Source organism: Gobio gobio (assembly GCF_949357685.1).
Source record: "Gobio gobio genome assembly, chromosome: 11".
Taxonomy (NCBI): Eukaryota; Metazoa; Chordata; class Actinopteri; order Cypriniformes; family Gobionidae; genus Gobio; species Gobio gobio.
The window spans coordinates 51,126,187-51,153,491 of record NC_137104.1 but is presented as its reverse complement, the minus strand read 5'-3'; the positions used below and the strand labels follow the sequence as shown (position 1 = coordinate 51,153,491).

General features: G+C 36.8%; 2 protein-coding genes across 5 annotated transcripts in view; both read left to right on the top strand.

Annotated features, from left to right (window-relative positions):
• hycc1 (hyccin PI4KA lipid kinase complex subunit 1) overlaps window positions 1-19,115 on the top strand; it is a 70,555-nt gene extending 51,440 nt beyond the window's left edge. For 3 of the 4 annotated variants that reach the window (XM_079829916.1, XM_079829914.1, XM_079829915.1), the window contains exons 5-11: window positions 4,208-4,288; window positions 4,362-4,477; window positions 4,676-4,771; window positions 6,335-6,451; window positions 8,690-8,777; window positions 10,028-10,187; window positions 17,947-19,109. In XM_079829916.1, coding sequence (XP_079686042.1) covers window positions 4,208-4,288; window positions 4,362-4,477; window positions 4,676-4,771; window positions 6,335-6,451; window positions 8,690-8,777; window positions 10,028-10,187; window positions 17,947-18,518 — 1,230 coding nt within the window. In that variant the 3' untranslated portion in view covers window positions 18,519-19,109. Of the gene's footprint in view, window positions 1-4,207; window positions 4,289-4,361; window positions 4,478-4,675; window positions 4,772-6,334; window positions 6,452-8,689; window positions 8,778-10,027; window positions 10,188-17,946 lie in introns of all 4 variants that reach the window. The other variant, XM_079829913.1, reaches the window with a different exon arrangement.
• Window positions 19,116-22,060: 2,945 nt separating this feature from the next.
• The window catches only part of tomm7 (translocase of outer mitochondrial membrane 7 homolog (yeast)), an 18,062-nt gene continuing 12,817 nt past the window's right edge, over window positions 22,061-27,305 (top strand). The window contains exon 1 of the mRNA XM_079829925.1: window positions 22,061-22,273. Coding sequence (XP_079686051.1) covers window positions 22,171-22,273 — 103 coding nt within the window. The 5' untranslated portion in view covers window positions 22,061-22,170. The remainder of the gene's footprint in view (window positions 22,274-27,305) is intronic.

The window sequence follows — 27,305 nt, the reverse complement described above, 5'->3', positions numbered from 1 at the left end:
AATGGTTGCTCTATCTGCTTTCAGAGGTGGACAGTAACTAAGTACATTTACTTGAGTACTGTACTTAAGTACACTTTTTGGGTATCTGTACTTTCCTTGAGTAGTATTTTTGCTGGAAACTTATGACTTTTACTTCACTACATTTGAAAGACAAATATTGTACTTTTTACTCCACTACATTTCTATCAAGGCCCTCAAAGTAGAAAGTCGTAGCCGCTATGAAAGTCAGTGGACGATTCGTTTTTTTTTTTTTTTGTGCAGACAGCCTATCAGTAATCGCTCTTGTAGGATCACATGAAGTTCAATGATTTCCAAGTATTTTTTGAACACTAATCAATTGATGGCAAAATAGAAGGCGGCAGTTCCCAGACGCAGTGCGCGCAATCATGATCATACTTAAAAGTTAAAATTCAGAAGAGCGGACGTGGATAAGTCTGAAAAAGGGCGACGACACGAAAGTGCACACAGAAAGCTGCCTCTCAAACGCTAGACCACAAGCACTGAATTTTAGTTCTACTAATTCTACTAAAATCTTATTATAGACTAAAACTAAAACAATTCAGATGCCTAAAATGTTATAGTCCAAAGACTATGACTAAAACTAAATAAAAATTTGCTGTCAAAATTAACATTGGTATGAATTATGGTTGGTCAAATAATTTTTTAAAGTTGCCATAGCCTTGTGGATACAGCGCTAACGCATAGGTAATGTTCGACAATGATGCTAGTTAGCATGCAAAAACGTAGTTGGGCTAATAATGTTAACTGAAGTCCTTTCAGAAATGTTTTTTACATAATCCTATCAAATAAACACAATGTAGAAACCTTTCTTTTCTAGTATGATTTTGACTTTGAGAAGAGCTTTGTAACTTTTAAACAAGTATTTAAATGAGTTCAAGTATGCTAGCATGTCGGATGGAGCAGGACTGGCTTAAACCACCATGGTGGAACAGTGCATTCATTCAACAATGCAACAATAATAAAATAATGCGTTTACTTTTACTTTTGATACTTTAGTACTTTTAAAAGCAAGTACTTCTGTACTTTTACTTAAGTAAAAATCTATCTTTACAACTTTCTCTTGTAATGGAGTAATATTTAACCAGTAGTACTTTTACTTTTACTCAAGTAATGGAGTTGTGTACTTTGTCCACCTCTTTAATAGTTAAAAAAGATAGCTAAAAATGTGTACCGTGATGCTGTATTATTCTGCTTGTTAAAAGTGTATTATGCAGTATCTTACAATAGCCAATTTCTCTGTGCGTGAGACCGTGATTCATGCGCATGCATGTCAGTCAGCACGGCATCGCACGTCAGACTCTTAGAGCTTTATCACAGTCCATTCAAATTCTGATTTTGGCCGCCTCTGAAATGGGTCAAACTATAGATATTACCTAAGAAGTTCAAGTGAATACGCTAGAAATCCACGCTCATTCAAGATATGCATTTATTGCATGGACGGAGAAAGCACGGACGCCTGCATTTCACCTGACGGTACGCACAAAAGGTTTTTTAATTTAACTCTATTAAAGTTAAATAAGTGTAGCCTAACTATTACTCACCATTTGGAGCATCAGTCACTACGTTTACATGGACAGCAGTAAATCTAATTATTGCCCTTATTCTGAATAAGACAATATTCTGATTAAGGAGTTTACATGAGTTGCTTTTCGAATATTCCGTTCATGTTTTCCGTTTTACATGTTATAGAACATAGCTCGATTAATGACACGTCATTACGTCCCCATGCCACACTACGCTGTCCAACGTCCAATCATAGCGCGACTTTCACGGGTCTGTTAAAATCAATGGGCTCAGGCAACACAGAGGGTGCGTCTCAATCAGCTCCTGGTTCAGTAGTCAGGGCACTGATCAGGACATAAGTCAATGGGCTGATCCCTGATCAGTGCCCTGACTACTGAATTAAGGAGCTGATTGTCACTGTTGGACAGTGTTACTTTTGTAAAAACTTTTGATTTTTATACTTTTTAATGTAATTTTTTATATATATTTATTTACGTTGTTTTATTTTTGTAATATTATATATATGTTTTTTTGAAGAGACACTGCCCCTCTTGCCTCCTTCTTGACAGCCTACATTTCGAATAATAACTTTTTATTAATGATGAAAAAGGTTAAATCGTGATTGTTTGGATTGTTTTTTCCTGCCGTCGAGCCACAGGCGTTCAATGAATGATCCATTGTACACATTGTTATATTAATAATAATTCAAATTCTGTTTTATTTTCCACAGTATTATTGATGATTGTTGAGAGGGGCATTTTTGATACATTTTTAAAAGGGCAGGGGCTCGAGCCCCCAAAGCCCTCCCCTCTGCCCTTGCCTGGTGTGTGTGTCCTGTCACAAAATGCGGCGAAAACTCCTACACGACGTTAATAGTTAGATTAAGGTGTGTACATGTCTACAATGCACTTCGATAATGCGACTAAAATAGGCATACTCCACATGTCTTAATTCGATTTTTGTTTCATTCGAGTATGACTTTAACCGGATTAAGGTGATTAGAAATCGCTGTTTACATGGTAATTTCTTAATCAGAGTATGGGCTTAATCAGATTATAATATCGGAGTATTGTTGTCCATGTAAACGTACTGACTGAGAGCAATGGCACCGCAGAATGAGTAAAGCCTACTCTATCTCTAGACGTTTTAAACGTTTTTAAATCTGAAAACTGCAAAAAGCAACGAAATTGTCAGACATCCATTTAGCGCATGTTCACTGAGGAAAACAACTGAAAAACAGCATTGGTCCTCTCAATATTGTCTGTTTATTTTACTGTCCGAACTCATTCAGGTGGATTCAGGCTGTTGTGCAAACGCGTTTGACCCATTCATAATTTAGAACATAATTTTAGCATCAAAATGTGCACAGTTCACTTAATTTCTTGAACCCAATGCTGTTAAACTGAATATGCATCTTTTCACTTAAATATCCACATAAGCAACAAATTGTTCGTCAGTATAGCAACAGTAGACCGTTAATAGGCGATACCCCATCACGTTTGCACAAGGTCTCGCACCACCCTTGCGACGGGCCTGAATACACATACACATACACATTAGGGATGGTAAGATTAAAATGTAACAATGCGATGCATTGATTTAAAAAAGTGTGCATGGGGTACAAGTTGGCATTTGTATTGCGGTGCATCATTTCTGACATATTTGCAATCGGTCAAAACCGATGTATATTTATATCACAATACTGTGCAAAACTCCCGTCTCGTCACGTTCTCGTGAACCCAATCTCGTGTCTCGTCTCATCACACCCTTAGCATTTATTAATATAAAATAAATTAAATAGATCAATATTTAAAATGATCTACATTCTTTTTTTGTAAACATTGTTTTACATACATACATACATACATACATACATACATGCATGCATACATACATACATACATACATACATACATACATACATACATACATACATACATACATACATACATACATACATACATACATACATACATACATACATACATACATACATACATACATACGTGTGTGTGTGTGTAATTTTGGGGGGGAAATATTTTTTTAATTTGTAATACATTTCTATAATTTTTGTGGGAAATGTGTAATTATTAATTTAATAGATAAATATTTAAAATGATCTGCATTTTATTTTTTGTAAAATACTGCTTTTTATCTCTGTGTATTATATTAAAATCAGATTAGTTTTGATTGAAATAAAATGGATACTTTTGGCCATTTTATATTTCTTTTTCGTTTCCCTTTCAGACAAAGACAGGAAGCTTTTGTTTTCGGCGCTAATGCAACAAATTGAAATTGCAGACGGAAACATTAGATGTGTAATTGATGCATTATCTGTGTGTTTTATCATCATCATTATTCTGCCAAAGAGGCTGATGGGAAATATGTTTTCTTTTGTTTTGTTTTGTTTCATAAATGACCTAAATGAGGAGTATTTTCTGGCAAGCTTTTATTGCTAATCTTCAACAGCACACAAAACACAAAAAAAGTCAATGGTGAATGAGCTCATCTATGTGAAATATGATTATTCATAGATTACTTATAGGTAGCGTAATTTTTGTTATGGCCATGTATATGTTCAATACAGTAACAATATTTTGTGTTATTGTCATTCTGTCTGTTTGTTCCCTCACACGTGTCTGAATCAAAGCAGTCCTGATTATTATCATCATGTTTGTTTCAGGAAATCGTTGATAAAGACGGGCAGAGTAAAGTGCTGTCGTTCACCATCCCTTCCTTATCCAAGCCGTCAGTTTACCATGAGGTGAGTCAATCAAACGTCCTGATCCTGATCTGCAGCTGTTCACGTTCTGACCGCCCCTCTGTCCCGCCTCCAGCCGTCCTCCATTGGCTCTCTGGCCTTGACGGAAGGAGCCTTAGCCAATCACGGCTTGAGTCGAGTGGTTTACAGCGGCCCCCACCTGCAGCGCGAGACCTTCACAGCACAGAACAGGTGCGCGCCGCATCAAATATTCATATTGCGCTCCATGCTTTTATTTTTATCATCAATGTTTAATCAGCAAATGAGTGCTGACTGTGTGTGTGTGTGTGTGTGTTTTGGGGAGTTAAAGTGGATTTCAGATGCAGTTTGAAGTGGTATTCTGCTTTAACTTGAGGATGAGGAGGATGATGATGGTCATGTGTTTTGCAGGTTTGAAGTCTTGACGTTTCTGCTGCTGTGTTATAATGCGGCTCTGAGCTACATGACCAGTTCATCCCTGCAGTCTCTGTGTCAGCTCAGCTCCAGGTTTGACATATGACACACACTTGACGAATCTAGTTTTAGTCCTGAAAACCTCCATGACCACGTTCAATCAGGTGTCATGTTATTTTGATCCCTGAGGGTTGTGATAGACTGATATGGGCATAGATTTAGGTAGGAATGCGTCTGAAATGTGCCCATACACATTTGAGCATTTTCCTTAACACCAACATTTTGAGGATGATCAAGATTATATGGTTCACTGCTTGAATTGCTGGTTTGCATTAAAATATATGTAATCTTGCGCTCGTCTCCTGCCTTCTTGAAGACACTGTGTCCCTGCCAGATTTTAAACCAAACCTACACACTTGGACCAATATATCGGCCAGCATAATAATTGGGCTGATATTTGTCATTCACGAATATCAACATTTGGACAATCTCCATTTAGCTGATTAAAAATAAGCTGATCCCTTTTGTATCAGTTTCCAAATCAATTAAAATAATAATAATAATAATAATAATTTATCCATTGCCAAGCCTCTTGGTAGATAGATAAACATGTTTTAGTATTTTAACTTGTATTAATTTAAAATTATTAATATTTATTTAAGTACATTTAATTTATTTATATTGCATATAAATAATACATTTCAATAAATATTTACTGTATATGCATATGTAAATGTGCTATAATGATGTAAATATTATATTATATATTTAAAAAATATATATATTTTAATAAATACGTCTGTAATTATGTATATATATTTGTATTTATTATTCATGTTAGTAAATATATATTGCATATAAATAATGCATTTAAATAAATGAATAAATATGCATGTATTCATTTATTTATCTAAATATGTTATATTATTTATTAAATGTTTTATTTTTAATAAATACATTTGTAATTATATATTAATATTTTTACTTATTTAAATATATTGTATTTATTATTCATGTTTTATTTATTTACATTATTTATATGAATAAATATAAGTAAAATATGTGTTTATTTAATTTCACCTAGTTTATGTCCATTTTATTTATTGCTGTTAAATTGTGTTTTATATATCAGAATCATATCGAGCATCCTCTCTAGATTAAAAAAACCCTTGGGTAAGTTACCTTTCACTTCTCGTTTCCTGTTGGCAGTCTGTTCAGATCTGCGTTGGTCAGGCCTTCAGGTCAGGTGTTTGTGTGGATAATGCATCTCTTCATCTCCAATCCACCCATGATCCTCTCTGCCTCCAATCACGCTGATCCTCTTATAGACCTGAACGTGAACGGACTCAGACCTGCGATTGGTCTTTTCCCACACTGATTTAAGCCGCGTCATCCAGGGAGTGATGACCACATGACTGATTACTTAACCAATCAGCTGATGTTTACAGCTGAGTTAAGGTCATTTCCCTCGACTGCAGGTCAAAGTTCCTGTCACTTTCTCTCAGGGGCCTGATTATATTAGTGATGAATTCAAACCAGTGGTTGACCAACATGGGCTTTATTGGCCGATACTGATATCTAGAAAGCAGTGAGACCAACATAATTAACATCTTAGTTCATTTCAGTCTAATTGCTGATGTATTCTTCTCTTTTCAGAGTTTCTATCTGTGGGTATCCAAGGCAACAGTTGCGGCGGTATAAAGGCATCAGCGCACGGCTGATGGTCACGTCAGAGTTCCTGGTGCAGCTCATCACGGGGATTCATTTTGCACTGTGAGTGATTCCAAACAAAACACTGTGAAGCTGTGAGTCCAACCAAACCTGTTATTAGACAAGAGTTTCTGAGAGTGACTGGTGGGGCGTGGCCTCGAGACTCTGCACACCCATCCCACATCAGTATTCACACATTTGTCTGATAGAGGCGTGGCCTCAAGACTCGACACACCCATCCCACATCAGTATTCACACATTTGTCTGATGGAGGCGTGGCCTCGAGAATACACACCCATCCCACATCAGTATTCACACATTTGTCTGATGGAGGCGTGGCCTCGAGACTCGACACACCCATCCTACATCATAATTATTCATACATCTGTCTGATGGAGGCGTGGCCTCGAGACTCGACACACCCATCCCACATCAGTATTCACACATTTGTCTGATGGAGGCGTGGCCTCGAGAATACACACCCATCCCACATCAGTATTCACACATTTGTCTGATAGAGGCGTGGCCTCAAGACTCAACACACTCATCCTACATCATAAGTATTCATACATTTGTCTGATGGAGGCGTGGCCTCGAGACTCTGCACACCCATCCCACATCATAAGTATTCACACATTTGTCTGATGGAGGCGTGGCCTCGAGACTCTGCACACCCATCCCACATCATAAGTATTCACACATTTGTCTGATGGAGGCGTGGCCTCGAGACTCTGCACACCCATCCCACATCATAAGTATTCACACATTTGTCTGATGGAGGCGTGGCCTCGAGACTCGACACACCCATCCTACATCATAAGTATTCACACATTTGTCTGATGGAGGCGTGGCCTCGAGACTCGACACACCCATCCTACATCATAAGTATTCACACATTTGTCTGATGGAGGCGTGGCCTCGAGACTCGACACACCCATCCTACATCATAAGTATTCACACATTTGTCTGATGGAGGCGTGGCCTCGAGACTCGACACACCCATCCCACATCATTATTCACATATTTGTCTGATAGAGGCGTGGCCTCGAGACTCGACACACTCATCCTACATCATAAGTATTCACACATTTGTCTGATGGAGGCGTGGCCTCAAGACTCAACACACTCATCCTACATCATAAGTATTCACACATTTGTCTGATAGAGGCGTGGCCTCGAGACTCTGCAAACCCATCCCACATCATAAGTATTCACACATTTGTCTGATGGAGGCGTGGCCTCAAGACTCAACACACTCATCCCACATCATAAGTATTCACACATTTGTCTGATAGAGGCGTGGCCTCGAGACTCAACACACTCATCCTACATCATAAGTATTCACACATTTGTCTGATAGAGGCGTGGCCTCGAGACTCGACACACCCATCCTACATCATAAGTATTCACACATTTGTCTGATAGAGGCGTGGCCTCGAGACTCTGCAAACCCATCCCACATCATAAGTATTCACACATTTGTCTGATGGAGGCGTGGCCTCAAGACTCAACACACTCATCCTACATCATAAGTATTCACACATTTGTCTGATAGAGGCGTGGCCTCGAGACTCAACACACTCATCCTACATCATAAGTATTCACACATTTGTCTGATAGAGGCGTGGCCTCGAGACTCTGCAAACCCATCCTACATCATAATTATTCATACATTTGTCTGATGGAGGCGTGGCCTCGAGACTCGACACACCCATCCCACATCATTATTCACATATTTGTCTAATGAGGGCGTGACATCCTGTCTCAGCAGACCACGCCCACATTATCATTCACACATTTGTCTGATGGGGGCGTGGCCTCGAGACTGTCCAGTATTTAACCATTTTGAGATTATATGCCAATAATCATTTCCATTTGGCTGATTTAAAAAGTTGTTCCCCTTTGTATCAGTTCCCAAATTTAGAAGTGGTTATTTACAATTTTTTTTTTAAATGTGGTGTTTAAAAAATGTTCTAATCCTTCATTTAGTTCAAACACCATATATCTTGATTTTTTTTTCTTTCTTTTTTTCTTCTTCTGGGAAGCATAAAAAGATTTTTCTGAAGGATCTTAACAGATGTGGTCACCCCTAGTATGGAAGATATTCAGTATTTGGCCATTGTTTAGTCATTTTGCGATTATCGGCATCTGCCAATAATCATTTCCATTTGGCGGATTAAAAATAATGAATTATTCTTTTTTGTTCCAATGATGAAATAACACCCTATGGGTTTGGAGTAGATAATGACCGATGTTATTTTTGGACAAACGTGTGTGTGTGTGTGTGTGTGTGATGTGCAGGTGTAACGGGGAAGTGGACTTGGGCTCCAAGGCTCTGGATGATGTGCTGTACCGAGCACAGCTGGAGCTCTTCCCAGAGGCCCTGCTGGTGGGTTCAGCTCCCTCACGCTTCAGCAGAGATTACAGAAATCCAGCTAAAGCTCTGCAGATTACCAACATTTCTCAAATTCATTCACTGATCCCGTTAGAATGGCCAACTGTGGCATTGTGACAGAAACACGACCACTTACAACACCACAAAAACAGGCTATAGAAGAGGAATTAGATCTGTTTAGTATTTAGGGGAGTAAATATTGACTCTGACTGTGATTTGATAATGAGCCTTTACTAAAATTATATGAAATTATATATTTGAAATTGAATATATATTTATTTATTTATATATATATATATATATATATATATATATATATATATATATATATATATATATATATATATATATATATATATATATATATATATATATATATATATATATATATATATATATATATATTTATATTTATTTATATTTATATATTTATTTATTTATATATATTTATTTATTTATTTATTTATATAAATAAATAAATAAATGTATATAAATAAATAAATAAATAAAATATATTTATATATATATATATAAAATGCATATGCATGCAAAACGAATGGATGATAATCTGCAATTATGTATGATAAAATAATCTTAATACAATATTTAAAAAAAAAAAAAAATATTATGTTATTTATTATTTTATTTAGTAATTTTAAATTAATTTAATTAAAGTCAAGTAATTTTATTATGATTTATAACAATTTAATATAATATATTTTTTAGTTTAATATATATATATATATATAATTGTTATAAATCATAAAATTACTTTTAAAAAAATGACTTCAATATACAATTTTATTAAAAAATGTATGAATTGTCTATATATGTATAATTTTGCAACATATGTAAATTGCAACGATAAATTGTAAAATTGTATATAATGTAATGTATAGAATATTTAAAATAAATTTTGATTTGTAGCATTAGGGCAACTGCGATTAGGTCATGAATTGTGTTTTGGATAAGAAAAAAAAGTGTTTTATTTTTTATTGAATAGAAATAAATGCCCAATGCATTGATTTTTCATTGTCAAATGCATCGGCACATTTTGTTTTAGATAAAAAAATGAGCATGTCACATTTTTAATGGAAGATACAATAAAGCATTGAATTGTCATTTTCAGAGGCATCTGTGCATTTTCACGCCCTTAATTTGTAATATATATCATAGAAGATCTATTTGCACATGTGAAGAGATTTATCTTGTGTTCTGAAGTCGGTTTGCTTGATCTTTCTCAGGTGGGAAACGCCATCAAATCGTCTCTTCACGGCGCTACTCTGAAGGCCAATAAAGAGGGAATTCGGTCCATCCAGGTGGAAATCACGCCCACGGCCTCTCGGATCTCCCGGAACGCCGTCACCAGCCTGTCTATCCGAGGCCATCGCTGGAAACGCCACGGTGAGCCGCCGACAGCCGTGGATGATGAGGGGCTGTGCTTGTTCGTCTCAGTCGGAGGCACAGATGGTGGCTGACGGATTCCATGCCCTAGTATTAAAACTCTCCGGCGGTTTTTCCCACATCCTGATGTATCGATGACTCAGGCCAGAGCGGGATTCCTGCTCATATTTCAGCGGGTCAATGATAGTAATAATGTGGTATTTGGCACGGTTTCTCATCTCTGACGTGCATCCAGCCGTTGGGTTTGACGTGGCACTGGAGAGCTGATCTCCCTCATCCCAACACGACGCCATCTGACTAATTAATGCTCCGTCGTTTCAGAAGTAATGAAGCGTTTTCTGTTAGTCAGCCGCAATTAAGCACAGTTAAGCGCAGTCATTAGGGGTGTTTGCAAAGGCGAGCGTCATCATTACTAGTGATTTGAGCCCCTAAACCTAAATTTGACACTCTTGGGGTCTAAATCATCCCATCATGTCTTGTAAATAATTTGTGACTCAAATCATAAGGCTTATGTCTTAATTATTCGTTAAACTATAATGTTAGTTTTACTGTTTTGAGTCTCTTTGTTTTTAACTTTTAAGTAGATTTTAATTTGGATTTAGTGTGGATTAGTATAAAATAATATTTTTTTATAATAATATTTTATATTAATAATTGTGAATTTTAATTATTAAACATTACAATTTAAAATAATTTATTTTATAATATAATTTAATTATATTTTTTCTTTTATATTTTATAATAACTTTATTATAATGCTTATAATAATATATTATTATTATTACGCTATAATTTAATTATACATTTTAATATAATATTTTATGTAAAAAAACTATTATATTTATTAAATGACTTTAATAATATTAGTTTATTTTAAATATAATTAATATTTTTTAGTTTAATAATTATTATAGAATTTAATAATATAAGTAATTTAATAATTTTATTTTTACAACTGTATATTTATATTATTTTATTATAACCGTAATTAAATTATAATTTATAATATTTAATAATAATAATAATAATATCATTCAAAATAGTATCACATGTGAGTGCATTTTGGGAGTCGCTTTCATTTCATTGTCATTGTCATTGTCCATTTTTATCTTCTAATTTTGAGCTGTTTATGTTTGTCTTGAGATGTTTCAGATTTTATTTCCATGTACGTCACATCACGTCAGTCGTCATGCATGTATGTGTGTGTGTGTGTGTGTCTCAGAGTCTCAGGAGGACAGTGTAGACTCCCCTGACTCCTGCCCGACGGGGCCCATCCCTGAGATTAGCGTAACGGGGGTCACCGGGGAACGACTGGCCAATGGAGAGGCTCTTCGCAGCAGGACGGAGGGGGAGGCGCTAGGGGGCGCCACAGAGGTGGGGGTCGACCCTAGAGGTCAAGAGGTCAGGAGGCAGAAGTCCGTGCGGAGGCACCTAGAGGACGGGACGCCCTCCGCGGGGCGGGTTCAGTTCTAGAACCCCACCCCACCCCTCGTCCCGCACACCCCTCCCCTCTCCCCTCGGGCCCAGAGGTACTTTGTGTGGGGCGGAGCGGCCTGTTAAGCGTGTTAAATATTAATGTTATGCAAACCCTAAAGAGTATCAATGAGCAACTTTGGCTTTTTCTGGGAGGAATGTGTCCGGTTCAAAGGCAAAGCTCTATCCACAGCATGTAGGTGGGGGAAAATATATATAATATAATATAATATAATATAATATAAAATAATATAATATAATATAATATAATATAATATAATATAATATAATATAATATAATATTGTATAATATAATATAATTAATATAATTTAATATAATATAATATAATATAATATAATATAATATAATATAATATTGTATAATATAATATAATTAATATAATTTAATATAATTTAATATAATATAATATTGTATAATATAATATAATTAATATAATTTAATATAATTTAATATAATATAATTAATATAATTTAATATAATTAATTAATTAATTTAATATAATATAATATAATATAATATAATATAATATAATATAATTAATGTAATATAATATAATATAATATAATATAATTAATTTAATATAATATAATTAATATAATATAATTAGTATTATATAATATAGTAATACATGTGCATGTATAGTTTATGTATAATATTATTATTATTATATTATATTTTGTATTAAAATGTCATGCATGCATGCGCGCATATATATATATATATATATATAATTTTACATGTATTAAATTATATATTGTAATAAGACACAGATTATTGTAATTAAGTATATCATATACATTTATTATTTATTTATTTATTTATTTATTATATATTAAATTATATATTGTAATTAAATACCATTATTATAATGAAGTATATTATTATTAGTATTAATGTATTATGTATTTAAAAATAAATATTTATCATATATTGTAATTAGATATAATTATTATAATTAAGCATATTATTATTATTATTATTATTATTTATTATATATTTAAATAAATATTTATGATTTTTATTATATTAAATTGAATATAACAATTTAATTATAATAAGTATATTATTATAATTATTTATTTATTTATTATATATTAAATTATATATTGTAATTTGATACAATTATTATAATTAGGTATATTATTATTATTTTTATTAGTTTATTATATATTTAAATAAATATTTATGATTTTTATCAAATTAAATTTAATATTTAAATGTAATTACAATTGTTAAGTATATTATTATAATGAATTTAATATATATTAAATTATATATTGTAATTTGATACAATTATTATAATTAAGTGTATTATTATTATTAATTTATTATATATCTAAATAAATATTTATGATTTGTATTAAATTAAATTGAATATTGAAATTTAATTATTATGTATATTATTATAATGTATTTAATATATATAAAATTATATATTGTAATTTGATACAATTATTATAATTAGGTATATTATTATTATTTATTTAAATAAATATTTATTATGTATCAAATGATGTTCTAATTTAGATATAATTATCATAATTGATTATATTTGTATTATTTATTTATATAAATATGTATGAATTTATTTTCTCTTTAAGGGCCGATCAGAATGTTTTGTTGTGTTGATCAGTGTTGTGGCTGGAGCTTCTGTTGATCCTGGATCAGTCCTCTATTAACCGTCTCCTGAGCATCTTCTCCTGAACTTCTAAATGACCCTGCTGTTCATGTGGTGTCTAACACTCTTGCGTCTGTTTCTGTCGCATTCGCCAACTCGTGCCATCTTTCTGATTCTTTTTCTCCATTTCTGCGTTTGGTCCCTGAGTGTTCTCCATCCAATCAAACCTCTTGAACTCACAGCTAACCAATTATGGAAATGACCTGCACCTCGCGCTGCTGCTTTCAGAAAAGCGATTCGCCAAACCTTCTTTTCCCGACACTTTTCCACTGGGTTGCCAAGGGAAACCACCTCCCTTTAGATGCCTGAGAAACGAGACGACTGACAGGAAACGATGCATCTGATATAACCATCAGCAAACCTTCAGAGAGGATGTTTCATGGAAATTAGATCAGATAATCTATATGGCTGCCATTATAATGTGCATCCCAACAGAAAACTTTTAGCTTTTGTATCAGATGACTCCATCTGAACTTCCTGTCCGTCTGTTCTTTCTCTTCTAGTTTGAGCTTCTGGTTTGTGATTTCACACTCTTCCTTCCTTTTCCCTAAAAACATCCGTCCTGCCAACAGCTCCCTCTGCTGGAACTCCTGCTTTTACACAGTCCTTTAGGACACCTGTAGAGTTTGAGGTGTAGTGTCGTCCTGCTAATGCTCTGAACTCTGGTTTCTGCATTGGTAAAAATGATGCCTTTTCTGAAAACATTCATGTAAATGTCAACATCCCTATTTCCAGAGCTTTGTCACATATGATGAATACAAAGATTTTGACTTTCAAAACCTGAATCATTGCAAACTTCATCTGGTTTATCTCACAAAAACTGTCTAGAATTATGCGGCTCATATTTCAGCATTTTCCCCTCATGGTTTAGCGCATCATTTAGCAATATTATATTATAATGTGGGTGGAAATGCTTATTAGTGTAATATGAAAATCTAGAGTAAATGCGGTTTGTGATGCAGAATTGTACATTTTTTGACTATTTATTTTCATTTATGACATTAAGAATAGATTTTTTTCCCCCCGATCCAAGTTTTATCAGCCAATCCACTTTGACCTGAAATATTTACTAAAATATTACATCCCTCTGAGATTAAAAGTTGATATTTCAGTCATTTAACCACACATTGGCATGTCTCTGATGTTGGTCACATGACATGTAGGTAAATATTTTTTCTTAGTGTTTTATATTGATTGTATTTAATGATTTATTTATACATTTTCAGATACATTACAAAAACATACAAAAAAATGAATACAAAAAAAAATATTTTATTTTTATAATTTAATGAACTATTAGCTTTGCATCAAGTTGCTTCTTTCACAAACCCTACTTTAGGAAACAGTAATGTGAGATTTTGGGGAAAATCAACTTAATTGTAATATTATTTTTTTTATCATAATGATCAGAAGAAAACAGGCTTAATTAAAAACAAAATTTGTAAAATTATAAATTTCATATTTTTTTTTATTTTTGGGGGAATATGACATTTAACATATAACAAATAATAATAATTTTATGTTTTTATTATTTATATATATATATAATATACCGGTATAACACATATGTTAGTATTTTAGCTATATAGGGAGTGTTTTTTTAATAACTGACTTGATTGAAAAACGTGAAAAAAAAAAGTGGAAAATCTGGAGGAATTAGATACCAAAAAAAAAATTATACGTTTTTCCTTTTGATTTTTGGGGTGAAATATGACCTAGATATTTCTTTGTGAGATTCAACCTATTATACATTAATAATATAACATATATAATATCAAAATATGACATGTGTCATGGTTTTAATTACACAGCCCTGCATCTTGAAAAAAAAATATTCAGCTGATTTGCAAAAAGGCCTAATATTACCCAATTTAATGATGCTGAGTTTAAAAATATATTTATTTATACAAAAATTTTTTTTAAAGATGTTCCATCAAAGGTTTTTTTTTTTTTTTTTTACAAAATACGAATGAAGATTTTTTTTTATTTTTGGGTAACACTTCACAATAAGGTTACATTTGTAAACATGAACTAACATGAACTAACAATTAGCAGTACATTTATTACTGTATTTATTCATCTTTGTTGGTTAATAAAAATCCAGCTGTTCATGGTTTGTTCATGTTAGTTCACAGTGCATTAACTCATGTTAACTTTTGATTTGAATTACGTATTGGTAAATGCTGAACTAATTGTGAGCTTGTTAATGTTCATTTCATGTTAACTAATGAAACCTTATTGTAAAGTGTTGTATGTATAATCTTAATACACTTCTTTTTTTAATAGCGAAAGAAAATCAAATGTTTTAATAACAAAGTATTCAAAATGTATCATTTTAATTTTCAATCTGCAAAGAAGTGGAAAAGTATTCTCAAATTCTCCATTTAAAGAACTTTACATAAACACAACTTGATAAAATAAGCTTTTTCTCACCAAATCTGTCATTTTCTGCCACTGTTTGGGTGTAGCGGAAAACTTCTGGGTCACGTTTGCATTTTCTTCTAACCTTGAAATCAGGATTAGGCATAAAATTATGTCATACTTGTGAAATTCAGCTCAACTGAACAGATAGTTGTAACCTGACTCAGAGGATGCGGCATTTTTCCTGTGATTAAGGGCGTTTTCACACCTGTAAGTCCGCACCAAGGTCCGAACCGAAGTTCATGTTTTGATACATTTTATACATTTGGTTAGTTTTGGTTTGGTTTCACATTGCAATTATGCGAGCGCACTAAACAACTTTACATGACACACTTGCGTCATCATCTCTGTGGGCGGCATCTGGACATTGATTGGTTTGTAAACGGACGTGCGTCTGACGTCAGCGTCTTTGACAAGAATGAATGAACGGACGCATATCGTTGCCACTAGTGAACAGTGCGCATTGCTTGACTGTTTTCTTTTCGTTACGTTTAAAAGTGGACATTTCAAGCTTTATATACACATATTTCTCATGTTTGTGAGACGAGTATCTGCTGAGTTTCGGTTTATTTGAGACACGCTCCAGTTCATGCGCAAAGCATGTGATCGTTCCCGCGATTGTTGTCTGCTATAGATTATTTGCTTCTTATTTATTAAATCCAGGCAATTATCTGATTAAACGTTGATTAAAATTAAGATACAATTTATACAAAACGAAATTCACATTAAAGAAAGGCTTTCTAAGGGCGTTTTCACACCTACCTTGTTTGGTCCGGATTTTCGGACTTTTCAGTTTGGTCCGAATCAAAATTACAGATGTGAAACCTCCCCCGTACCGCGGTCCGGACCAAACAGACGAAATTTGGTCCGACGAAAAGACGTAGTCTCGGTCCGGAGGTTCGGTTCGTTTCTAGTGTGAAAGCATTTTCTGTATGGTTCGGACTTTCAGACCATTTACAGGAAGTTCCTGTTTATGTTTAAATATTATAATGTTATTTTTAAATTCAATCTAGGCTGCATTGATTATGAAAAGTGAAAAAGATGCGCAATATGTCAGAAGACAGAAGATCAGAAATGATTTTGAAATAAATTTTGTATGATTTTGCTTAGAAAGCCTTTCTTTAATGTGAATTTCGTTTTGTATAAATTGTATCTTACATTTAATCAATGTTTAATCAGATAATTGCCTGGATTTAATAAATAAGAAGCAAATAATCTATAGCAGACAATAATCGCGGGAGCGATCACATGCTTTGCGCATGAACTGGAGCGCGTCTCAAACCGAAACTCAGCAGATACTCGCCTCACAAACATGAGAAATATGTGTATATAAAGCTTGAAATGTCCACTTTTAAACGTAACGAAAAGAAAACAGTCAAGCAATGCGCACTGTTCACTAGTGGCAACGATATGCGTCCGTTCATTCACTCTTGTCAAAGACGCTGACGTCAGACGCACGTCCGTTTACAAACCAATCAATGTCCAGATGCCGCCCACATAGATGATGACGCAAGTGTGTCATGTAAAGTTGTTTAGTGCGCTCGCATAATTGCAATGTGAAACCAAACCAAAACTAACCAAATGTATAAAATGTATCAAAACATGAATCTCGGTTCGGACCTTGGTGCAGACTTTCAGGTGTGAAAACGCCCTAAGAGACAATACAAGACTTCTTCATCTTACAAATGGTTGTCAAAAGCAAAAATGCTCTGAAATGCAAATCATTTAAAGAACTTTACATAAACACAACTTGATAAAATAAGCTTTTTCTTACAAAATCTGTCATTTTTCGGCCACTGTTTTGCTGTAGCGGAAAACTTCTGGGTCACGTTTGCATTTTCTTCCAACCTTGAAATAAGGATTGGGCATAAAATAATGTCATACTTGTGAAATATACACAGATAGTTGTAACCTGACTCAGAGGTTGTGGCATTTTTACTGTGATAAGAGACAATACAAGACTTCTTCATCTTACAAATGGTTGTCAAAAGCAAAAATGCTCCGAAATGCAAATCATATTTTGTGATTTAAGAGCAAATCACACTTTCTGCAATCAGCAGAACCCCAAAAACGAGTAAGAAACAATTGGATTTCTTTTAGCAAATGTGATGCGGGGCGACGCTAGGAAGTGCTTTTGTAAACGCGCGGTGTGTTCTCTTCCGCAGACGCAGTGGATTTGGGTTCCCCGGATGAGCTGACGGAGATCGCGGAGGTGGACGAGGGCATCTGCACGCAGGCGTCCGGTGGTCAGGCCAGCCCGCCGACCATCGTGATCAGCAACAGCGCCGGCGCCGGCGCGGCCGGGAAGCCCACGGGGAAGGGCCTGCGCCGCCTGACGGGCAGATCCAGCAAAGAGAAGGACAAAGAGAAGGACGCGGCCACGGGCATGGATCAGCTCACGCGCAAGCAGGCGGCCGTCCGCGCCATGAGCGAGAACCTCGAGCTCCTGTCACTCAAGCGCCTGACGCTGACGGCCAGCCAATCGGTGCCTAAGAGCGGCTCGCTCAGCCTGTCGCGCACCGCCAGCGCCGTCTTCTCGCGCTCCTTCGAGCAGGTCAGCAACGTGTTCACCGGCGGGAACCAGCCGTCCAGCCGCGCGGCCAGCCCCACGTCCAATCACCTTCCCGACGGCGGCCTGCAAGACGAGGGCGTGGCCTATCTGGAGCACCTAAGTCCCGCCCACCAGCATCGGCAGCGTTCGCCCACCATCAGTATCCACGTGACCTCTGACCTGTGACTCTCTGACGACAGTAACACACACACGGACGTGGCACAAAACGGCACCTTACAGGAAGTCTGTCTGTTCATATTTTTTCCTTTTTGTCGGTTGTGTGTAATTACCAAAGTCATGTATTTTTGAAGTAAGTGTTTTTAAAAACGAACTTTTTTTCCCAGTTTGTCCTTCAAGGTATGAAGTCGATCCATGAAGTTTACATTATGAGCTGTATTGTGCGTTTTTAATGCTGTATCTGTTGGGGAGCGTCTGAGAGAGGATTCGTGTGCTCTTCTGCAGTTCCCCCTCCTCTTTGTATCCCAGCATGCACTGGGCTTGAACCGAAGCCATCACTTCACACTGTTTCCATGGGAATTTGATTACTGGGAAAATCTGGTGGATTTAGACACCGAAACAAAACATTAGTCGTCTTCGTTTACATCGGTTTTCATGCAATGAAGAGCAATATGCGCATTGTTTGTGAGGATGCGCAAGGCCATAAGAGATCCCGTGACACACAGACGAATGACCGATATTATGGGATTTAAGCAACTGATGTCATGCTTTCAATGCAGAGACCCATAAAACAGTGTGATTATAAGCCAGAAATCATTTCTTCATAATAAAAAATGAAAGAGAAATCAATGTTTTTTTCTTGGACTAATTATTATAGCATATTTTCTTTTTTTTTATTGGTGCAACACTGTGCGGTTGCATCAATATTTATCTGGGGGTTTTTTTTGTATTATTAATATTATTATTATTATTATTATATATATACATTTTAAGAAGACATCTCATTGAAAATGGTTTGTGTTTTTAATTTGAAGTGGGTCATCAATAACAGTGGTCGTGTCCGTATTCAGATTATTTTGAGAATGTGAATATTTTGTTGTGAATTGTAAATATTATTGTACTAAAGTCTCTTTTTTTGGGGGGGCCTTTCATTAAAAAATAACATGGTTACAGTCTCTGAAAATAAAGATTTCTATTTCAGCATGCCTCTAGATTTTTATATAGTAAATTATGTTTTACTAATCAACTTTCAATTGAAATAGTTTTATTGTATCTCTGAACAGTTTTGAGATTAAATGATTGAACAAAAGTGATCTGCGAACTTATTTTGTATTCAAATTAAAGGTCTGTTTGTTAATGAGAGATTGTGTGTGTGTGTACATAAGTAATTTAAAATTGTAGGGTTGGAAAGTTAGTATTTTTTTTCCAAACATCATCATCATTCGTCATAAAATACACTCACCTAAAGGATTATCAGGAACACATACTAATACTGTGTTTGACCCCCTTTCACCTTCAGAACTGCCTTAATTCTACGTGGCATTGATTCAACAAGGTGCTGAAAGCATTCTTTAGAAATGTTGGCCCATATTGATAGGAGAGCATCTTGCAGTTGATGGAGATTTGTGGGATGCACATCCAGGGCACGAAGCTCCCGTTCCACCACATCCCAAAGATGCTCTATTGGGTTGAGATCTGGTGACTGTGGGGGCCATTTTAGTTCAGTGAACTCATTGTCATGTTCAAGAAACCAATTTGAAACGATTCGAGCTTTGTGACGGTGCATTATCCTGCTGGAAGTAGCCATCAGAGGATGGGGACATGGTGGTCATAAAGGGATGGACATGGTCAGAAACAATGCTCAGGTAGGCCGTGGCATTTAAACAATGCCCAATTGGCACTAAGGGGCCTAAAGTGTGCCAAGAAAACATCCCCCACACCATTACACCACCACCACCAGCCTGCACAGTGGTAACAAGGCATGATGGATCCATGTTCTCATTCTGTTTACGCCAAATTCTGACTCTACCATCTGAATGTCTCAACAGAAATCGAGACTCATCAGACCAGGCAACATTTTTCCAGTCTTCAACTGTCCAATTTTGGTGAGCTCGTGCAAATTGTAGCCTCTTTTTCCTATTTGTAGTGGAGATGAGTGGTACCCGGTGGGGTCTTCTGCTGTTGTAGCCCATCCGCCTCAAGGTTGTGCGTGTTGTGGCTTCACAAATGCTTTGCTGCATACCTCGGTTGTAACGAGTGGTTATTTCAGTCAAAGTTGCTCTTCTATCAGCTTGAATCAGTCGGCCCATTCTCCTCTGACCTCTAGCATCAACAAGGCATTTTCGCCCACAGGACTGCCGCATACTAGATGTTTTTCCCTTTTCACATCATTCTTTGTAAACCCTAGAAATGGCTGTGCGTGAAAATCCCAGTAACTGAGCAGATTGTGAAACACTCAGACCGGCCCGTCTGGCACCAACAACCATGCCACGCTCAAAATTGCTTAAATCACCTTTCTTTCCCATTCTGACATTGAGTTTGGAGTTCAGGAGATTGTCTTGACCAGGACCACACCCCTAAATGCATTGAAGCAACTGCCATGTGATTGGTTGATTAGATAATTGCATTAATGAGAAATTGAACAGGTGCTCCTAATAATCCTTTAGGTGAGTGTATATTCTAATTGAGCATTTTCATAGATTGCTTTCAAATATGTTTTCAATGAAACTTTTAAAGGCTTGTATATACAATACATCATAATATTATACACCGATCAGGCATAGCATTATGACCTAATATTGTGTTGGTCCGATTTTTGCTGCCAAAACAGCCCTGACCCGTCGAGGCATGGACTCCACTAGACTCCTGAAGGTGTGCTGTGGTATCTGGCACCAAGATGTTAGCAGCAGATCCTTTGAGTCCTGTAAGTTGTGAGGAAGGGCCTCCATGGATCGGACTTGTTTGTTCAGCACATCCCACAGAAGCGCGATTGGATTGAGATCTGGGGAATTTGGAGGCCAATTCAACACCTCAAACCATTCCTGAAGCATTTGTGCTTTGTGGCGGCGCATTATCTGCTGAAAGAGCCACAGACACCAGGGAATACCGTTGCCATGAAAGGCTGTACATGGTCTGCAACAATGCTTAGGTAGGTGGGACGTGTCAAAGTAACATCCACATGGATGGAGGACCCAAGGTTTCCCAGCAGAACATTGCCCAAAGCATCACTGCCTCCGCCGGCTTGCCTTCTTCCCATAGTGCACCTGGTGCCATGTGTTCCCCAGGTAAGCCACACACATACGTGATGAAAAGAAAACGTGATGATTGTAGCCAAATTTTACCTACACAAATATAGATTTGTTAAAGTTTCCCCATGTTTTAAGGCATTTAAAAATTACTTGAAAATGCCCTTAAAACAACTAAAAATGAGGAGTGTCTTAAAGCTCTCTAAATTACTGTCCATATATATATATATATATATATATATATATATATATATATATATATATATATATATATATATATATATATATATATATATATATATATATATATATATATATATATATATATATATATATATATATTGATTAACCCCCCTCCCCTCCCTCCCCCTGAAATATATATTTTATATTAATAATATTAAAATAATATATTTTATGACAGTACCACTACGTTGTACCTGCTGGTGGCTCGATATCCCCTGTGTGGCCACTAGATGTCACTGTGTCGCCTTTTAGCGACTGACGCAAAACGGTTACCACAGGAACACTCACCGCCGCACACTTTACGGCATACACGTGTTTCCTGCGCTCTTCCGTGCCCTTCACTGCTCCACGTCGGATCCAGAGACGATAACTGAGCAAATCTGACAGAAATCATGACCAAACTGAGCAAAGAGAGCAAGCAGCGGCTGCAGCAGGTGTTCCAGTGCGGACAGTTCGTCATCCGCTGGGGCTTCATCCCCACTGTGCTTTATTTGGGTCAGTAAACTACACTCACCTGCATGTGCGCGTGAATCCTGTGTATTTAACGTTACATGCTTTATGTCCAGGGTTTATGATTCAGCTGTGACACACACACACACACACACACACACACACATATCAGAATGATTTCTGAAGGATCATGTGACACTGAAGACTGGAGTAATGATGCTGAAAATTCAGCTTTGCATCACAAGTTCTAATTGTTATGCTTTTATAATCGTTTTTACTTCATATCTAGAAACCTGAATAATATTTGAAGTTGACTTGGACAAGCAAACAACACACTGATCCCCTAGCCTCTGCTAGCCATAGCGACATGCTATAAACACTCACAGCACCTTAGCAACCACCCTAGCAACGCCCTACAAATTACTATACAACCTAGCAACCACATAGCAACGCTCTGACCACAACCCTAGCTTTGTGGTGTTGAGTTGTAAGAATGTAGTCTTCATTGTGATATTTATAGTGTATTCGTCAGTAATGAAAACCATTTGGTGTTAAATGTGATTCGTCAGACCAGGCCACCTTCTTCCTTTGCTCTGTGGTCCAGTTCTGATGCTCTCGTGCCACTGTTGGTGCTTTGGGTGGTGGTCAGGGGTCAGCATGGGCACCCTGACTGGAAAGCGGCTCTGCCGCCCCATACACAACAAACTGAGATGCTCTGTGTATTCTGACACCTTTCTATCAGAACCAGCATTAACTTCTTGAGCAGTTTGAGCTCCAGTAGCTCGTCTGTTTGCCTTCGCTCCCCACGAGCATCAATGAGCCTCGGCCGCCCATGACCCTGTGGCCGGTTCTCCACTGGTCCTCCATGACCCTGTGGCCGGTTCTACACTGTTCCTTCCTCTGAGCACTTTTGATAGAGACTGACCACTGCAGACCGGGAACACCCCACAAGAGCTGCAGTTTTGGAGATGCTCTGACCCAGCCGTCTAGCCGTCCCAATCTGGCCCTTGTCAAACTCGCTCAAATCCTTACACTTGCCCATTTTTCCTGCTTCTAACACATCAACTCTGAGGACAAAATGTTCACCTGCTGCCTAATATATCCCACCCACTAACAGGAGCCGTGATGAAGAGAGATAATCACATGTCAGTGGTCATAATGTTATGTCTGATCGGTGTATATAATATAATTTTTCATATTGTATAATATTGATTAAATATTGATGATCATTGGGCAACTTGCCATCTCGATAAGTGTCATTAATCAATTCTCTGCACATCTAATTTGTGATCATTAAAGGGATAGTTCACCCAAAAATGAAAATTGACATTTACCCACCCTCAAAGAATGTTAGAGTAGTTCACTTCAGAATTAAAATTTCCTGATATTTTACTCACCCCCCACGTCATCCAAGATGTTCATGTCTTTCTTTCTTTAATTGAAAAGAAATTAAAGGTGCACTATGTAACTTTTCCGTCCGCTTGAGGTCGCCTGTTCAAAACAAAGGTGTAGTTTGATGACGCCACGTTTGAGCGCAGAATCTTGGGACATGTGGTCTTCACCTCACAGCCGGTGGGAAAGAATCGGGATAGGACTCGGGCTAGGGCTGTGCAATTAATCGAATTTCGATTTCGATTTCGATTTTGCCTCCCAACGATCACCAAAATAGTACAATCGAGAAAAAACGATTATTTTGCCTTGCGTTCTGAATGAAACGCGCACGCGCTCATCCGCCCCTCCCGAACCCACAATCTCTCTCAGATCGGGAGTCTCGTGTGCATATCATCCGCTGGAATTTAAAAACTCTGCGCGAGTAAAGATGGCAGAAGGAGGGCAGTTACAGCAGCGTTTGGTGAGCAAAATAGGCAAAACCAACTCCGTTGTCTGGGAACAGTTTGGCTTCGAGGAATCAGACGACGAGCAAAAACATGTTACGTGCAAGATTTGCTACAAGTAGTGTCTGCAACGCAAGGGAACATCACAAATTTGTTTAACCACTTGAAAATTAAACAGAGTGACCTATGACAATCTAATAAAGAAACAAAAACTGACGAGAGCAGGGGTGCCGTGTAAACGTCCTTTTTCCCCCTCATATTTTTCAAATAATTCTCTCTTTGTAAACTTTGTGCAATGCATGCGAGTGCTGCCATATGTTAGAATATGACCAGTCGTTTTCACCGTCGTCACCCGGGTTTAGTGCCAGAAGACGCGAATGAGAAGCCGCGCGCTGTGAGAAAATGTATCTATCTGATAATGTATCATCCGAGAGCGCGCACACGTCTCTCAGCGCGCAAATATTGAGTTCTCTTTCAAGTCTTGCTCTTGAACGGACAAACTCACACAAAACGTATGTCAACATGTCCATCTTGATGAGTATCCTAGCAGACATAGTCTGTATATGCCTTAAGTGAACTTTATACAGTCGAGAAAGACGACGCATATCCGATCCGGATTGAATAGCTTTTGTAAGTTTAATAGGATTAATCTTTTATTTATGCATGGGCGTCAGTTTGGTTTGAAATGTGCTGGGGACAGAGACGCATTCAGAAGTGCATTTTCAGAAGTGCTGGGTACATTTTTTTTTCTCTTTCGCGCAGGTCATGTTTTGAAAGACTATGTCCTGCAGCTTACTAATGTAAATAAATAAAAATGTCAAATGAGAGACATATTGCGGGTCTTATAGCCTATCTTATGCCGACGAAAGCGCCCCGCGAATTCTTTAATATTTTTCATTTTTGCAATTTTTTTTACCACTTCATTATCAGAGTCCCACTGGAGCCCGTGTTTTTTTTATCCTCCCTATTACACATTAGTTACAGCCATTAAAATAGTTCAGTTTTGTTTTTAATGTCAAAGTAGATATATTTCGTTTTGTTTCTTTATTAAGTTAATTTAGAAAAATGTTTAAAGCATTTAATGTTTGTTAAACTAAAGTTTTTGCTTTTTAAAGTGACGACCAAGCGGCCAGCGGCCGACAGTGAGTTAACCCAACACTTTAGCCTCTGAAATCAACACTTGACTTGTCTTGCTTATTAAATCCATAAAAAACACTTAAAGCATCGTTTAAACGTTTAGCCTATTATCACCACCATCACAGTAAAAAGGCATTTTTGACAAGATGAGGCAGGCAGATCGCAACGGCGTGCGCAAACAAAACGGGCTACACAATCTAAACAAATAATTAAAAATAAAAAACATGCTGGTTGTCTTACCTTAGGCTACACCTCTCCGCGAAATGAATATATATATCCAATCTTCAATTCCCGTGCTATATGCACATTTAACAGAGTTCATGTCAACGAAATCAACCGATATGAGTATTTTATTCATCAGCTCTTTTCAACATCAAAGACCGCATTATGAGAACGAGCGACCTAAACACTGGTAAGAGCATTTAGTCTCATTCATTTTAATGAAGATGATTGTGCTTTTGAGCATCTAAAACTTAGCTTATTTTCAGTTTCACTTGTGGCAGTTTGCGTGTTGGCTTGGTTTACTCATTTGCGGCGATGCGTGTTGCATAGTGCCGTCCTATAGCCTAAAAAAGCCCGAAGCCCGGTCCGCGTCTGAGGTAGGCTATGACTGGAAAATTGGCCCGAAGCCCGGTCCGCGTCTGAGGTAGGCTATGACTGGAAAATTGGCCCGAAGCCCGGCCCTAGGGCGTAAAAAAGTCGGGGCCCGTCGGGCTCGGGCAGAAATGTAGGGCTCTACTTTGAGTAAGGCTGAAAGCGTCTTTCTTTTTAATACATTTCTTGAATGTCTCAATTACAGTAGGCCTAGCCTATAGATAATTATGATATTTGTGGCTGCACCGGGGTCCGTCATTACGCTAAATCATGAGCGGTCCATGGCACCTGCTACCCATGGCTGTTCAGAACTGTATAGGCTACATCAATCCATTACAACAATTTCGTGTTATGGGCACAGCCACTGATACAGGCAGCGGAAGAGCCTATTTTACGGAGCTTGCTTCTGCTTTTCAAACGTTTTTACAACAAAAGATGTCGTTAAAACGACATAAGATCTCGTTATTATGAGAAAAGATGTAGTTAAAATGACATAAGATATCGTTATTACGACACAATTGAGTGGAAAAAATAATATGTGTGTGTCAGCAATGCTTCACCGCAAAATTGAACTCGAGGTTTAAAAAAAAAAAAAAAAAAAAAGTGGTGGGTACAAAAGGACTCATGACGAAATCTGGTGGGTACGCGTCCCCCCCGTCCCCCCCGAAATCGACGCCTATGTATTTATGCTCTCAAATATGCAATGTTATTTTACATTTGAGACATTTCTGTACCTGAAAACTAATGTTAGACGTACCTGAAAAGCATATCTAGCCGAACCATATTGTTTATCTTATTTATTTGTGATTATCATTTTTACGTGAATACTTTTATACTTTGATTTGAATATATGTTATATTATTTATTTTAATAGTTCAAAAAGTACAACAAATGTTACAATTTCAATTGAATTGTTGAAAGGTGTATTTTTAATAAATACAACACATTCCCAAAGTCATGTGAAATAATCGTGTTACATAATCGTGATTTCAATATTGACCAAAATAATCGTGATTATGATTTTTTCCATAATCGAGCAGCCCTAACTCGGGCAGAAATCATGTTGATGGATGTGATTATTAATGTTACTGTAGTCTGAAGCAGAAGCGAGTGTTGTAGAGCTGAGGAACCGCTGGAGCGATTGTTAATAAGATGAACGCAACACACGCCTCGCGAGCAGCGGGACTTTTATTATGACACAGTCACCGGCGCCACTTCCGCTGGTCATGAGTATGAGGTAACGCAGCTCTGTTTATCATATTAGACACATCTGAGTGTGTTGATGATGTTATGGCGTTACTCTGTGCGTTCTCTCAGCGGCTGCTATGACACTTGTTCACACTGCAGTGAGAGGAAAGCGTTTCTGCAGAATAAAACCGGAAACCGAGGGGAACGCAGATATGACGTCATCGACAGGCGACGCCCTCACACGTCCCGGTTCATTGGTTAAAATAGCAATTTCTCACGATTTACAAATAGTTGGAAACATTTGGGATATTGTAAGTACTCAA